The 13,575-nt window shown below is 49.3% G+C and overlaps 2 protein-coding genes across 6 annotated transcripts in view; one reads left to right on the plus strand and one right to left on the minus strand.

Annotated features, from left to right (window-relative positions):
* CSGALNACT1 (chondroitin sulfate N-acetylgalactosaminyltransferase 1) overlaps positions 1-1,404 on the plus strand; it is a 300,150-nt gene extending 298,746 nt beyond the window's left edge. For all 5 annotated transcript variants that reach the window (XM_084879843.1, XM_084879844.1, XM_084879842.1 and 2 more), the window contains one exon: positions 472-1,404. In XM_084879843.1, the coding sequence (XP_084735969.1) occupies positions 472-761 (290 nt within the window). In that variant the 3' untranslated portion in view covers positions 762-1,404. The remainder of the gene's footprint in view (positions 1-471) is intronic.
* A 7,445-nt stretch (positions 1,405-8,849) lies between these two features.
* Positions 8,850-13,575, minus strand: part of SH2D4A (SH2 domain containing 4A) — a 51,426-nt gene continuing 46,700 nt past the window's right edge. The window contains exons 9-10 of the mRNA XM_084879856.1: positions 11,947-12,167; positions 8,850-10,905 (exon numbers count right to left, since the gene is read on the minus strand). Coding sequence (XP_084735982.1) covers positions 10,813-10,905; positions 11,947-12,167 — 314 coding nt within the window. The 3' untranslated portion in view covers positions 8,850-10,812. The remainder of the gene's footprint in view (positions 10,906-11,946; positions 12,168-13,575) is intronic.

Consider the following 13,575-nt stretch of genomic DNA (forward strand, 5'->3'; position numbering starts at 1 on the left):
GGGATGTGATTTTTTAAAAAAATTTTTTTAACACTGAGATCCTGTTTTACGATTTCCCACTGCCCACCTCTGGTGTATTCCATTTGAAGTGGCAGGAGGAGGTCACATTCACACGGAAACACGGGAATTTTCACCTGGAGGTCTCGGGTGGAAGGTGAGGTGCTTCTACAGCTCTCGGTTGGAGGCTGGGGCTCATCACTAGCACTGCCGACAGCTCTCGGAGGCGGGCAAATGCTGGGATTCTGTTTGCAGCCAGGTCAACCTCTGGGAGCTGGTACTAGCTTCCATAAAGGTCCTCTGTGTTCGAGAATTCTGAGTTCTCTGACATGGATGGACACCCAGACCTCGGAGGGGCGGCGGCACACAGCTCTCCTGACGGCTTCTTATCTTCATGCGGTTCTGTGCGTGTGCGGCGCCGGGAAGCAGGGGCCGCGGGCTGGCGTGACTCAGCAGTGTGTTCTCTCCTCTCAGGTGGGTTTGACCTGGACATCAAAGGCTGGGGCGGTGAGGACGTGCACCTGTACCGCAAGTACCTGCACAGCAACCTCATAGTGGTGCGCACGCCCGTGCGGGGCCTCTTCCACCTCTGGCACGAGAAGCGCTGCGTGGACGAGCTGACGCCCGAGCAGTACAAGATGTGCATGCAGTCCAAGGCCATGAACGAGGCCTCCCACGGGCAGCTGGGCATGCTGGTCTTCCGGCACGAGATCGAGGCTCACCTTCGCAAGCAGAAACAGAAGTCCAGCGGCAAAAAAACATGAACTCCCAGGATTACGGTTGGGGGAGATGTTTTTTTTTGTTTGTGTGTTTTTTTCCTTTTGCAATGGACCTGCAACAAGCGGCTGCAACAAGGAAACGACTTCCATAAAGGGCAAACGAAGTTTTTTTTTTAAAAAAACAACTGATTGGTAAGAGACAAAGGGAGAGCGCCTCCGGTTTCTGCCTGTGTGGTTCTATGCAGCAGGAATGCAAATCTCCTGCTTTGCCTGCAGAAGTAGCCCCAACGATCCTCTGCAGCGTCTGAGGAAGGAGGATGGTCGTTGAGGTGGTGCGCTGGGCCACGTTGGGGCTGTGATTGTGTCTGCGGCGAAGTGAGGCCTGTTGCTTTCTGTGCTCATGGCAATGTTCATGAATGAAGACCGGTTTTGTAAAAAGTTCATTAGAATGAAAGGCAAACATTTCTCCCCAGCGGGACGATCGTATCAGTAGGTCTCTGGTGTCTCAGAGTGCTAAAACAAGGCAGGCGAGGAGACTGTAAACTTGACGATCCTTGTGAGTGTATTAAGCAAAACCAAGTGGACTAAGAAAAAAAAAAAAGAAAAAAGAAAGAAATCATAACTTGTTGTCATTTTCCCCCAAATTAACCAAAAATAATCTCATCTTTTTGGTTGTAGCTTTAACCATCTCTGTTTGTTTCTTTTATTTAAAAAACGCACTTTTCTTTTGCTTAAGAGTTATATTTTGCTTATTTAACGACCCGTTCGCAAGCCTTACTAAAGAGAGCACAAGCTAGCGTACATGTTTATGTTTTTTAAGAAGATACTTTTAGATGCATTAGGAAAACTTTCCATTCAGAGGTGGATACCGCATCCGGGGACCTGCCTGACGCTGGGCCTGTCAGGCACCGAGTCAGACCTTCAGCAGGCGGGAGGTGTGGCATGGGGCTGCCGAGGACCAAGCTATAACCAGACTGTATCTGCAGAGTATTTCCTAAGAGGAGCGACTGAACACTGGAGGGAAATACAAATATCCTTTTTTTTTTTAACCTCAACAGAAAAGAAAACTCATTCAGGCTGGCACAATAGCTTGATTTATTTTAAAGTCAGAAAACACATTTTTTTTTGGCAAGAGAGAAATGGGGACTACTTTCCTACCTGTTTAAATAAACCAAAGTACACTGTGTGAACCAAACGCTCTCTTTCCCAAGCAGGGTGCTCTTCCTGGCTGCTGGCTTCCATGCGAGGACCTGCAGGAAAGTGAGTTTTGTGCAGGATCCCTCCATCGGCCCGAGTCTCCGGGGATGGGAGGTTTTTCTACATGTTCACCCACCCCCGTCCGGGGGGGAGTAACTTCATTCTTTTTTAAACGAAGCTGTTCTACTCCATCGCCAAGATGCTTCTGAAAATTGCATTTTATTACGATTCCCAACTATTTAAAAAAAAAATAAATAAATACACTTAACACTGAGTGGTTTCTACATTCACGTGAAATTTATTTAGTAGCCAGCACCAGTTGCATGAGCTAATGATCTCTGATTCTTTATCTTCTGTTTGCCCACAGTCAAGTCATTGTTGAAAAGCTTCAAAAACATTCAAGCTGTTGGTGTGTTGGGGGGTGGGGGGGAAAAGCATTGTATTGATTTGTACTAACGTTACAATTAAAGCTTAATTTAATTAGTTCCTAACGTTTAATTAAAACACAGGGCATGAGTGGAAGGTGGCATTGGACAGCTAATAAAATACGATTCATGGATATGATTTCTTCTTGGAATAAGAATGCCATATCTTTAGTTTTTGGAAAAGTCTTTTATGCATAGACCAGGGTTTCTCAGCTGTGGCGCTGTGGACATTCGGGGCTAGACCACTATTGTGGGGCTAACCTGTGCCCTGTGGGGTATTGAGCAGCACCCCTGGCCTCTACCCACCAGATGCCAGGAGGGTCTCTCAATCAGTCGTTGCCAAACGTCCCTGGAGGGCAGAGCCACCCCTGATTGAGAACCAGTGGTCTAGGCCAGTGGTCGGCAAACTCATTAGTCAACAGAGCCAAATATCAACAGTAGGATGATTGAAATTTCTTTTGAGAGCCAAATTTTTTAAACTTAAACTATATAGGTAGGTACATTGTTATTAAGTTAATTAGGGTCCTCCTAAGCTGGCCTTTGCTAAAAACTCAAGGGGCCAAAGAACCGCATGTGGCTCGAGAACCCCTGTTGGCCGACTGGGTCTAGGGGGAGGAGAGAACCATAATGATAAACCGGGCCCTTAATACAATTTACTTGTCCTTTTTATTAGAAGAAAATGAGAAATGATTTCCAAGGTGTCTTTAAACTCTGATTGTGTTTTATATTTTTACATGTAACGGTGATCCTAGAAATCCCGGGACCGCTCCCCAGTGGCCTGGAGGGCTTTGTGGGACGGACCTGCACACTCTGCCCTGCCCGTGTCCTCCCAGAGTCAGGGGGATGCGTTTCCAACCAGGCTGGCGGCAGGGAGCAAGTGTCTGGCCCAGGGTCAGGCAGGCGTAGGGACCTCTCGGGGAGCAGTCCCAAGCTGCCCCTGGCTCACCGGCCGTGGTGCTGGTTTACATTGCAGTGTCACAGGTGCCTGAGACAGTGGCTAAGACCTGAGACAGTGGCTAAGACCTGGGTTTTACAGAGAGGAAGAGAGAGGCATATAGAATCAGAAACATCGATGAGAGAGAAACATCGATCAGCTGCCTCCTGCACACCCCCACAGGGGAATTTGGTCGAAACCAAGGTACATGCCCTTGACCAGAATCGAACCCAGGACCTTTCACTCCACAGGCCGACGCTCTATCCACTGAGCCAAACCGGTTTCGGCAAAGAGCTGGGTTTTAAAGTTGCTGGTGGTAGCAGAAAAGAAGAAGAAATAGCACAATGCTAAACTATTTTTCTCTTTTTAGAGCATAATCCGTTAAGATAGTTTTATCAAAAAGTAGGAAGGACCCTCTTAAAGTACATGTTCGCAGGGATCTGTCTGAGTTGGGCTGCTTTACCAAAAATTGCGTAGACTGGCTTGTACAGCAGATGCTAATTTCTCAAGGTTTGGAGTCTGGGAAACCCAAGATCAAGGCACCAGCGGATGCAGGGGTCCTCAAACTTTTTAAAGTGGGGGCCAGATCACGGTCCCTCAGAGAGATGGAGGGCCGGACTATATGAACTACTAATTCCTACTGTAACACCTCGGCTGCACTCACTGCCCAAAAAACCTGGCGGGCAGGATCAGACTCCCCTGGGGGCTGCATGTGGCCCGCGGGCCATAGTTTGAAGACCCCTGGTACAGTGTCGGTGTCCTCGCAGGGCCAAGAGCTCTCCTGTTCTTAAAAAGGACACAGGTCTCATCATGGGGGCCCCACCCTCACAGCCTAATTGCCTCCCAAAGGCCCCACCTCCTAATACCATCGCGTTGGAGATTCTACGTATAAATTTTGTGGGGGCACATGCAGTCCATAGCAGGACCTCTCCCCATTCCCTCCCCCAAAGGACTAGCAAAGGCTCCCCTGAAACACTGTAGTTAGGGGCTTGGAATTTAACCTTAGACAGCAAAGGGAAGCAGTCATGAACGTGTGGCTTGAAGGAGCCAGTCACAAACATCCCCGGAAGGAAGGATGCTGCCAAGGAGGCACCGAGTCTTGGGCATGTGTTAGTGTCCTTCCCACCCTCTGCATCCTCCCTCTGTTCTTACTGAGCCGCCTAGTAACTCACCCCAGTCATCTCACTGGAGCTGGGGTCTCTAATACAAACCTCAGTCTCCTCCAACCGGCAGCCTCATGAGAGCCAATCGTTAGTGCCTCTTCCCACTCCTCACGCAGTAACGGCTGGTCGAGACCTTGAAGTCAACCATAGTAAGAGCAGTTACCCGTATGCCATGGAGACTGGCAGTACACATCAGGACTCCCCTCAGAACCCCATCCTTCACTCCCAACCCCAGCCAGTTCATTGTTTACCGGCACACCACAGAGTAAATGAATGTCTGGCATCCTTGGGACACATCAGGCAGGCACGTGGCAGGCATTTATGTTCAGCTGCTGTTATTCAGTATCAATTCCCATGCCCAGTATTTCTCCAGTGTGATCAGAGGGCCACTGCAGGGCACACATTGCAGACCAGGAGCCCGTCGTGTGTGCATTGTTGTCCTTTATTTCTGTCATTCTGAAAACAATTTCAGTCTATCAGAAGAAGGGTTACGAGGAGTACCTATATAATAAAATCCTAAGTGAATGTAATGGCAGAATGATCAGAACGACCAGTTGCTACGATGCACACTGACCACCAGGGGGAAGATGCTCCATGCAGGAGCTGTCCCCTGGTGGTCAGTATGCTCCCACAGTGGGAGTGCTGCTCAGCCAGAAGCTGGGCTCATGGCAGTGGTGGCAGTGGGAGCCTCTCCTGCCTCCATGACAGCACTAAGGAGCAGTGAGCAGGTGGGCAGTAAGGAGCAAGGGGTCCTGGACTGTGAGAGGGATGTCCACCTGCTGGCTTAGGCCCGATTCCTGGGTCACAGCCCTGCTGAGGCACCCCTACCCCCAGTGCACAGATTTGTGCACTGGGCCTCTAGCAAGATATAATGGATAATTTCTCCTTTAAATCCCGTGCTCAGTGTTTGGAGTTGATGACCCCTTAGGGCAGTGGTTGGCAAACTCATTAGTCAACAGAGAGGCAAACCTAGGGCCTAGGCCAGTGGTCTGCAAACTACGACTCAAGAGCCATATGCGGCTCGTGAGCCGCGGTTTACCGCTTTGTTGACTAATGAGCTTGCCGACCACTGGCCTAGGCAGTTAAGAGGCATTACAGGTTTTTGAAGTAAGGAGCATAGCCAGGCGCTTATGTACATACTGCCAACCTTCTACGGTAGGTGATGTCATTACTTCCATTTTACAGGTGCAGAAACCCAAAGCTCAAGAATGGTAAAGAGCTTGCTCAGGGGCCCAGCCAGGAAGTGCTGGCTGCAGGCTCCCATCATCGTCCCAGCTCCAGAGGGCCTGAAGGTCTCTGGGAAGGGGGTTGGGGAAGCTTTGGCCTGGCCTGAGTCTAAAGCCTGGCCTCTTGAGCCTCCCAAAAGCCCCACCTCCTAATACCATCCCCTTGGGCGCACATGCAGTCCATAGCAGAACTTCTCCCCAACCCCTCCCAGACCAAGAAACCTTGGGCAGGGAAGTCAGTGCTGGGCTTCTTGAGTCAACAGATGAAGGGGGAGCAGGGCCAGGGTTTGGATGGCCTCACCTTAGGCCCATGGTCGGCAAACTGCGGCTCGAGAGCCACATGCGAGAGCCACATGCGGTTCTTTGGCCCCTTGAGTGTGGCTCCTCCAAAAGCACTAACAAAGGGCCCCCTGAAACACTGTAATTAGAGGCTTGGAATTTAACTGTAGACAGCAAAGGGAAGCAGTGAGGAGCCTGTGGCTTGAAGGAGCCTCACTGTTACCCCTTCTCCAGTCCCACCTGCAGGATCCCCTCAATGAATGAAAGGTTGTTAACAGCCACCCAGGAATGAGGAGCGAGCTGGCCCCACCCCCTCCAGCTGCTGTGTGTTAACCCAGGTCAGGGCCCTGAAACCCTGGAAACAGGCTCTCCTGCAGGATCCTAAGGCAGGAGGAGACTTAAAAGACTGTCTGAGAGCAGGTAGGAAGGTTTGCTTTTTGAAAAAGATTTGACAGGGTTGCTGAGAACTGATAAAGCCCTGGGGCGGTCCCTCAGAAGGTGGGTATGTTTTACTGCCACACCCATCAGATTTGTGTGATCCCTCTTCTGATTAGCTTCCTATTTGCATTCAAAGCTGTTTTTACTGCCAGGAATCCGTGCTTTGTGTAGCTGCCAACCTCTATAGGGACTGTGCCATTTGGTTGGGGGCTTTGGGTGGTGGTTTCAGCACAGCAAATCATCTCAGTCAGCAGAGGTGCCTTTCAAAGTCTCTGTGTTGCCATTCCTACTCGCAGGCCTCTGGAGTGGTCCACCCTGTGCCCCCGGCTGTGTCTGCCTGTCTGCTGTTCTAAGAGAGGGGGTGCCGGTGCTGTGCCGCCTCAAGGCCATTATGGCCACAGTCACCCCGACATTCAGGAAGGGACAGGCCACTTGCGGCCTCTTCCCAGGACTTGCCCAATGTCCGTCTGTCTGTCTGGCGGCTGGCTACAGGCAGTCCCCAGGTGGGATGCATGGCAAATGAACTAACTCTACAGCCACCTGAGAGGGACACCATAGCTTGAAAGGAGACCACCACAGACGCTCCAGAAGCTCCCTCTACCTCCACCATCAATCCCCTCGTTTCTAACCCCACCTCCAGCCCACGACCAAACTACCCTCCAACTCATGTTTTAAGAACAAGAATAGTAAATAGCACCTGGCCTGCTAGGATGTTAAACCCCAATGGCAAAGGTTAAGAAAAAAAATTTTTTTTATTTTAAAAATAAGTACAAAACAAACTAAAACCCTCAGATTCCAAGGAAAGGAAGGCTGAAGGGAAAAGGGACCTGCTTGTTCTAATTATTAGCTTCACACGGAGCCACGTGAAAGCCACACCTGTAGCCTGTGAGGCTGTCTGTCCTGAAGGGTAGAGAGCGGCCTGCATGGGAAGCCTTTCCCAGAGCCCCTCGTACCACCAAGAGCACCCCGAAGATAAGACACTGGCTGTGGCTGTGGTTGTTGAGGGCAGTGCCAAGGGGCTCTGGTGTAGCCTGTCCATGCCCCTTTTCACTTTTCCTCCTTTGTCTGATCCTTTTTCTTAACTACCCCTGTGTTTTTCCTCTTCTTGGTGTAAGGTTTGCACCTACTCACACTTCCTTGGCATTGCTCAGCGCTGCTGGTGATGCTGAAGGACAGAGAACCTTTCCGTGCATGTTCCTGTGGCAGGGCAGGGCAGGTGGCCAGACCAGGGGCCTCTCAGGTAGGGAGGGTCCGCAGTGGGAGGTGGCGGCCGGAGCGTGTGGATGGCTGTAAGAGGAGATGCCGGAATCCAGTGGAGGGAGAGGAGAATCCACACGGTCAGGGAGGGGCATCTGCCACAGTCCCAAGAGGCAGGCAGGTGGTTGGGGCACATGGGATTGTGGCATGTGACAGAACCAGAGGGGAACATCCCAGACCAAGAAACCTTGGGCAGGGAGGTCAGTGCTGGGCTTCTTGAGTCAACAGATGAAGGGGGACCAGGGCTAGGGTTTGGACGGCCTCACCTTAGGCCCATGGTTGGCAAACTCGAGAGCCACATGCAGTTCTTTGGTGCCTTGAGTGTGGCTCTTTCACAAAATACCACGGCCTGGGCGAGTCTATTTTGAAGAAGTGGCGTTAGAAGTTTAAGTTTTGAAAATTTGGCTCTCCAAAGAAATTTCAATCGTTGTACTGTTGATATTTGGCTTTGTTGACTAATGAGTTTGCCGACCACTGCCTTAGGCCGTAACTAGGGTCACACACAGGGAGACTGGGTCTTACCAGCTGAGCTGGGATGATAATTCAGGCCTCCTCAACCCATTTAGTTGTCATCAGTTTCTGAATTCTGAAAACCCTTCTCCTTCCCTAAGAACTTCAGGTGTTACTCCTCACCAGCATATCATCAAACATTGGACAGTTTATTCTTCTGAGAGTCAGTAACCACCAGGGTAAAATAGTGCAGAACTCCAATCTGCTGCTCCTTGTAAGGGTACGTTCACCCAGTCATTTCTCATGTCTTCCCCCAGTAAGAGGTCACTTGGTATAGTTATATCTGCATATAACTGTACTTACTTCCTCCAAAATAATTTAAGGCAGAGGGTGATTCTAGAATCTTATACTCTGAGTGGTGAGATTATTATCTCTGAACACATAATAATCTGACCACTCAGTGTATATCCTATAATAAAAGGCTAATATGCAAATTATCCCCTCGTCCAACTGCCCATGTCCCCTCCCCCTGGCCAGACTCCACCCATGCACGAATTCATACACTAGGCCTCTAATATATATATATATATTCACACACACACACACACACACACACACACAGTGGCCAGATTATTATGTGTTCAGAGATCATAATAATCTGGTTACTCAGTGTATGTCTTCATAATTATTAGTGACTATAGGGTACATTTCTATTCATTCCAGAGCCTAAAGATTTCAGAGCTGAATGAAAATAATAAAGATCATCAAGTTAAAATCCCTTGTTTTATTTCATTAGAAGTGGAAGGTGAGGTTCAGAGAGGTGAGGGGACCTATCCACGACCACAGAGCTCCTGGTGGGAAAAGGTGGGAACAGGAGTTCTTGGCTTCTGGCCCAGCTCCACCTCTGCAATCCTGTCACCTCATGGTCGCTGAGTCACAGAGAGGAAGCGGAGAGACACTCTTGGACACTCACGGACAGTTCTCTCTCAGACAATAGAAAACACATGGAACATTTCAAGAAACATAACAACTCTGTGTTTAAACACTTCCTCACTAACGTACACACCTCCGCCCATGCACACTCACACATATATATGCACAGACAGGCGCCCCGCTCTTTGTGGGTCACACTGTTGGCGAGTGCTTTAGACAACCAACGACCTCGGGAACAAACTGCTACCACTTTCTGCTTCCTCCTGCTGATGTGGGGAGGCAGGCCTGAAGTCTGAATAGATCTCCATCTTCCCAGAGAATGATCTCGGTGACCCCCAGCCTCCTGGTCAGGCCTTCCCCCTGATGGAGGGTGGGGTGGAGGTGGGGTGCATGGGCCAGAAGATTCCTGACTGAGCAATTCTTGTCCTGAGCTAAACAGAGCCTGTGGGAGGTTCTTCTCATCTCCTATTTTCCCTTCATTATGAGGAGGGCTGGGTGCCTGTCTGTGATTGTACATCTCCCATTTGTATGGTATAGAACGCACATCGGGTTCTGTAATTACACAAATGTCCGTCCTGGTTTTCTAGGGGTACCATAAAGTCATGGCTTAAGACAGCAGAAATTTGTTCTGTCATAGTTCTGGAGGCTACAAGTCTGAAATCAAGGTGTCGGCGGGGCGAGGTTCCCTTTGAAGGCCTGTCCAAGCGGCTCTCCCAGCTCCTGGCGGTCGCCGGTGGTCCTTGGCATTGCTGGGTTACAACTGCATCACTCTGGTCTCTGCTGTCATCTCATGGCCTTCTCTCTGCGAGCCTCTGTTCCCAAATCCCTCTCTCCTTATGAAGATGCCAGGCAATGATTATGGGGCCCCACCCTAATCCAGTATGACCTCATCTTAACTTGCTTACATCTGCAAAGACCCCATGTCCAAATAAGGTCATGTTCACAGGTATGGGGGGCTAGGACTTCCACATATCTTTTGAGGGACGCAGTTTAACCCACAAGAAGTGGCATCCACACAGCTCACTATTGTGTTCATGTCAGTCACCACTAACACGTAGGACCTCACGTGTGCACAGACTCCATCCCCAGTGCACTCTGGTAGAGCCAAGGTAAATGGGCAACATGTCCTGCCTCTCCAGGCTGAGGACACTCAGACACCAGCTAGCTCTCCTAGTCCATAGTGTTTTTTTTGTCCCTGTTAAGCCCCTAACCCTATACTTACAATGCATTCAACTTCCATTCCTGACTTTGTTTTGCTATGTCTCTTACATCCCGGCTCTAACATGCACAATAAATGAAGTGTGTTTGGAGAGTCATCTCAGCCGTCCATAAAGGCTTCCTTTGCCAGCTCCCTAAAGCCAGCATGGAACTTCACATCAACAGGCCCTGAGACTTTTTGAGATGATGCAAAAGGAGAGTGGGGAGGCCGTGAAATAGTTCCCACAAGCTACTGGCTTTTAAAGAACACCTTCCTTCCTAAAAGGCTCCCGTTTCTTCTTTGTTCCCTTTGCCTTCCCTACATTCCTGAGGGGGTATCCTTCATGTTAGGCAGTTGCTGAAATGGGGAATCTCCCTTCACTTCCGGAGTTCATAGGATGCAGAGGTGATCTCTCAGCATCAAACTCCAGTGTGTGTGCAGAAGAGGGATTTCTGTAGGACCGCAAGGGTACTGTTGGCTGATCAGGACTGGCTCTGCGGCAGGGTATTTTGGCTTCACACACTGATGTCCATTTCAGCCGTGTCTGTCCACAGGAAAGGCCAGCCGGGGGCTGCAGGATGACACGCTGGGGGCTGTCACTCAAAGAGCTCCAGGTAGTCGGGAGGCTGGCCCTGCTGACCGCAGGGGTACAGGAGGCGCTCCTTCCCCAGGGAGGTGATGGGCTCCTCCTGTGAATCAGAAGGCACAGGTCAGGCTGGGCTGGTTGAGAGAGTAAATAATGATGCCGTGCCACTCCTACCTCTCGAGAACAAAGAACTTGCCAGAACCAATGACTGTTTCACTAACAGAGAGATGTGGACAGGAAGCCAGGAAGGCTGTCCACAACATTAATTGCTCTAATCACTCACCCTGTAGGTGAGACATTGTTAGCGGAAGCAGCCTCCACCTCTGTTCGTCCTGTGTAAATTTCTGTGATTTCCTGCCTAAGCGCTATGGGCGTTTTCCCCATAGCCTCAATAAAAGGGATAGCAAGACCAGAGCAATGTGTGGTTCTCCCACTAGAGGTGGACTACCAGCTGGCCCCCATATCGCCAAATTAAATTTCTTCTAGTCTCTTTTCATTTGTGTGCGGCCCTTCTCCAGCACTCGAACCCTGAACTGGAACCCCAAACTACTTGGGACGTGGAAAGGGGATCCCACAAAAACTTCCTGCCTACCCTTGATTTACACCAGGGTTTCCCAAACTTTTGACATATGTTTACCCCTTCTATAATTTTCGTAACACTGAGTACCCCTCATACTCATGAGAACGTAGAATTAGACGCAGCTAAGCACGGTGCAGTGCATATCCCCACCAAACTCTTCCCGTACCCCTGGGGGTACGCGTACCACACTCTGGGAAACACTGATTTATACAAAGCTTTATAGTCTAGGATCATTTCAAAACAGATTTTTCTCATGTGCAAACCTCCTGCACCAAATTGTAACACTTGAGAGTGTTCTCAGATGTGGTCAGTGTAGGCGTAGAGATTTTAGCATCTTCTATGTTCTCTGCCCAGTGGGGTCTTCCTGAGTATCTGAGGAGGAACTAGGCTCGAGGATAAAGGAAATGCAATTAAGAATCCTGAGTATGGGGGCGGGGGAGAGGAATTATCAAAAACGAATCCCCCAGTACTTGTCTCAATCATTTTTCTATAATTGCCTTTCAGAGCTCGAGCTGCTGCAGGACGGGGATTCGCAGAGCAGGTCAAGTCCGCGCACGGGCTCACCCTGTGGTACTCCACCAGCTCCGCCAGGCTGGCGTGCTGCAGCTGGTCCGCGCCCAGGAAGCTGTAGGAGTCGGAGGAGGCGTCGATGAGGAAGTGTTTGCAGCCGTCCTCAGACAGGTAGGACAGGGCATAGCCCTTGATCCTCTCGCTGACTCGGATCAGGAAGCTGCCTGGCAGGCACGTGCTCAGGAGTTCATTCGCTCTTGTTAGTGTGAGGATTCCTGTGGGTGAGAAAGGCAGGCTGTTCATTCCCAAACGTCTCCTCTGTTACACAGAGCTGTGTGGACCAAGTTCAGTGAAAATAAGTATGACTTCTAAGTCCGTTTGGGGCACCTAAAAAGAGTCCACTATCACTCCTCTTCTGGTCTTTGGGAAGTGGGCAGGGTAGGTTGCCTAAGCAAATGGATCGTATAAAGAGGAACGTAAATGTTTAACCTTCAGAAGAAGACACTTCCACTTATTCACCCCGTTACAGCAACACGGGGGGTCAGATGGCTTCTGAGTCTGGCCGGACCCTTGACAGCCTGGGAGTGTGGGATCCGGAAGGGGCCTTGGAGGTGCTCTCCTCAGTCTGCTGATGGACAGTGTATGTCCTGGGAATGACCCCATTTGATCTAGAACAATGGTTCCCAACGAGGGCCGTGCCTGGAAATTACTGAGAGGCTTTTTGGTTGTCCGTGGGCAGGGAGGGTGTGGGGCTCTATTGGCATCCAGGACATAGAGGCGAGGGATGCTGCTAAACATCTCAGTGCCCAGGAGAGCTTCCCACCACAAACAACCATCCAACTCAACATGTCAATAGTACTGAAGCTGAGAAACCCTCGTCTAGAAGTCAGCAAGTTAGTGACGGACCCAGGACAGATGCAGGTCTACAAAGCCCTTTCTCTATGGCTACTCCTAAATGATGCTCATTGGCATGAAGGAATAAGAGCATACACACACATACGCACACACATATCTGCCTTCATATACACTCAAAGGAATGAAACTCTTCATATATATGAATATGAATATATATACATATATACACACACAGGCACTACCCATTTGTATGTTGTGTGTTTATGTATTTATCTTAATATGTAAATATCTGCATATATATCTTCATATTTTTTCATATATCTATACTTTAGATGCCTCACGAATTCACACTAACTCAGACCAGACTTTTCCCAAATTGGCTCAAACTCATGAGGTCTGACTCCTATTCAAGATTTCCCTTTAACCCTATTGTAATTCTTCAGATAAATCAATAATGTTAAAGTATATAAAATGTGCCCAAACACATCTTGGGAAGATGGTGAAGTGGAGTTATGATCTGGGAGGAAGGGGCGGCATTCTCCTAGTGCTCTTCTGCTTTTTAGCAGACTTAAGCTCCCATACCACACTGATACTCAGCATCTCATCATTAGGAAACACACACACACACACACACACACACACACCTCCTGGTGAAAAGGCAATGGATTATCATAGCCCTTTAGTATTGTTGGTGGTAAAGTTAATTGAGACTTGAATCCTAATTACCCAGAGAAAAACATAAAATAAAAACATTTCTATTATCTTTTTTGTAAGTAGACCTCTAATAAAGGAAGGGTTTGAGAAATCCTGTCGGATGATTTGTGGTGT

This window comes from Pipistrellus hanaki, assembly GCF_964339955.1.
Source record: "Pipistrellus hanaki genome assembly, chromosome: 3".
Classification (NCBI taxonomy): domain Eukaryota; kingdom Metazoa; phylum Chordata; class Mammalia; order Chiroptera; family Vespertilionidae; genus Pipistrellus; species Pipistrellus hanaki.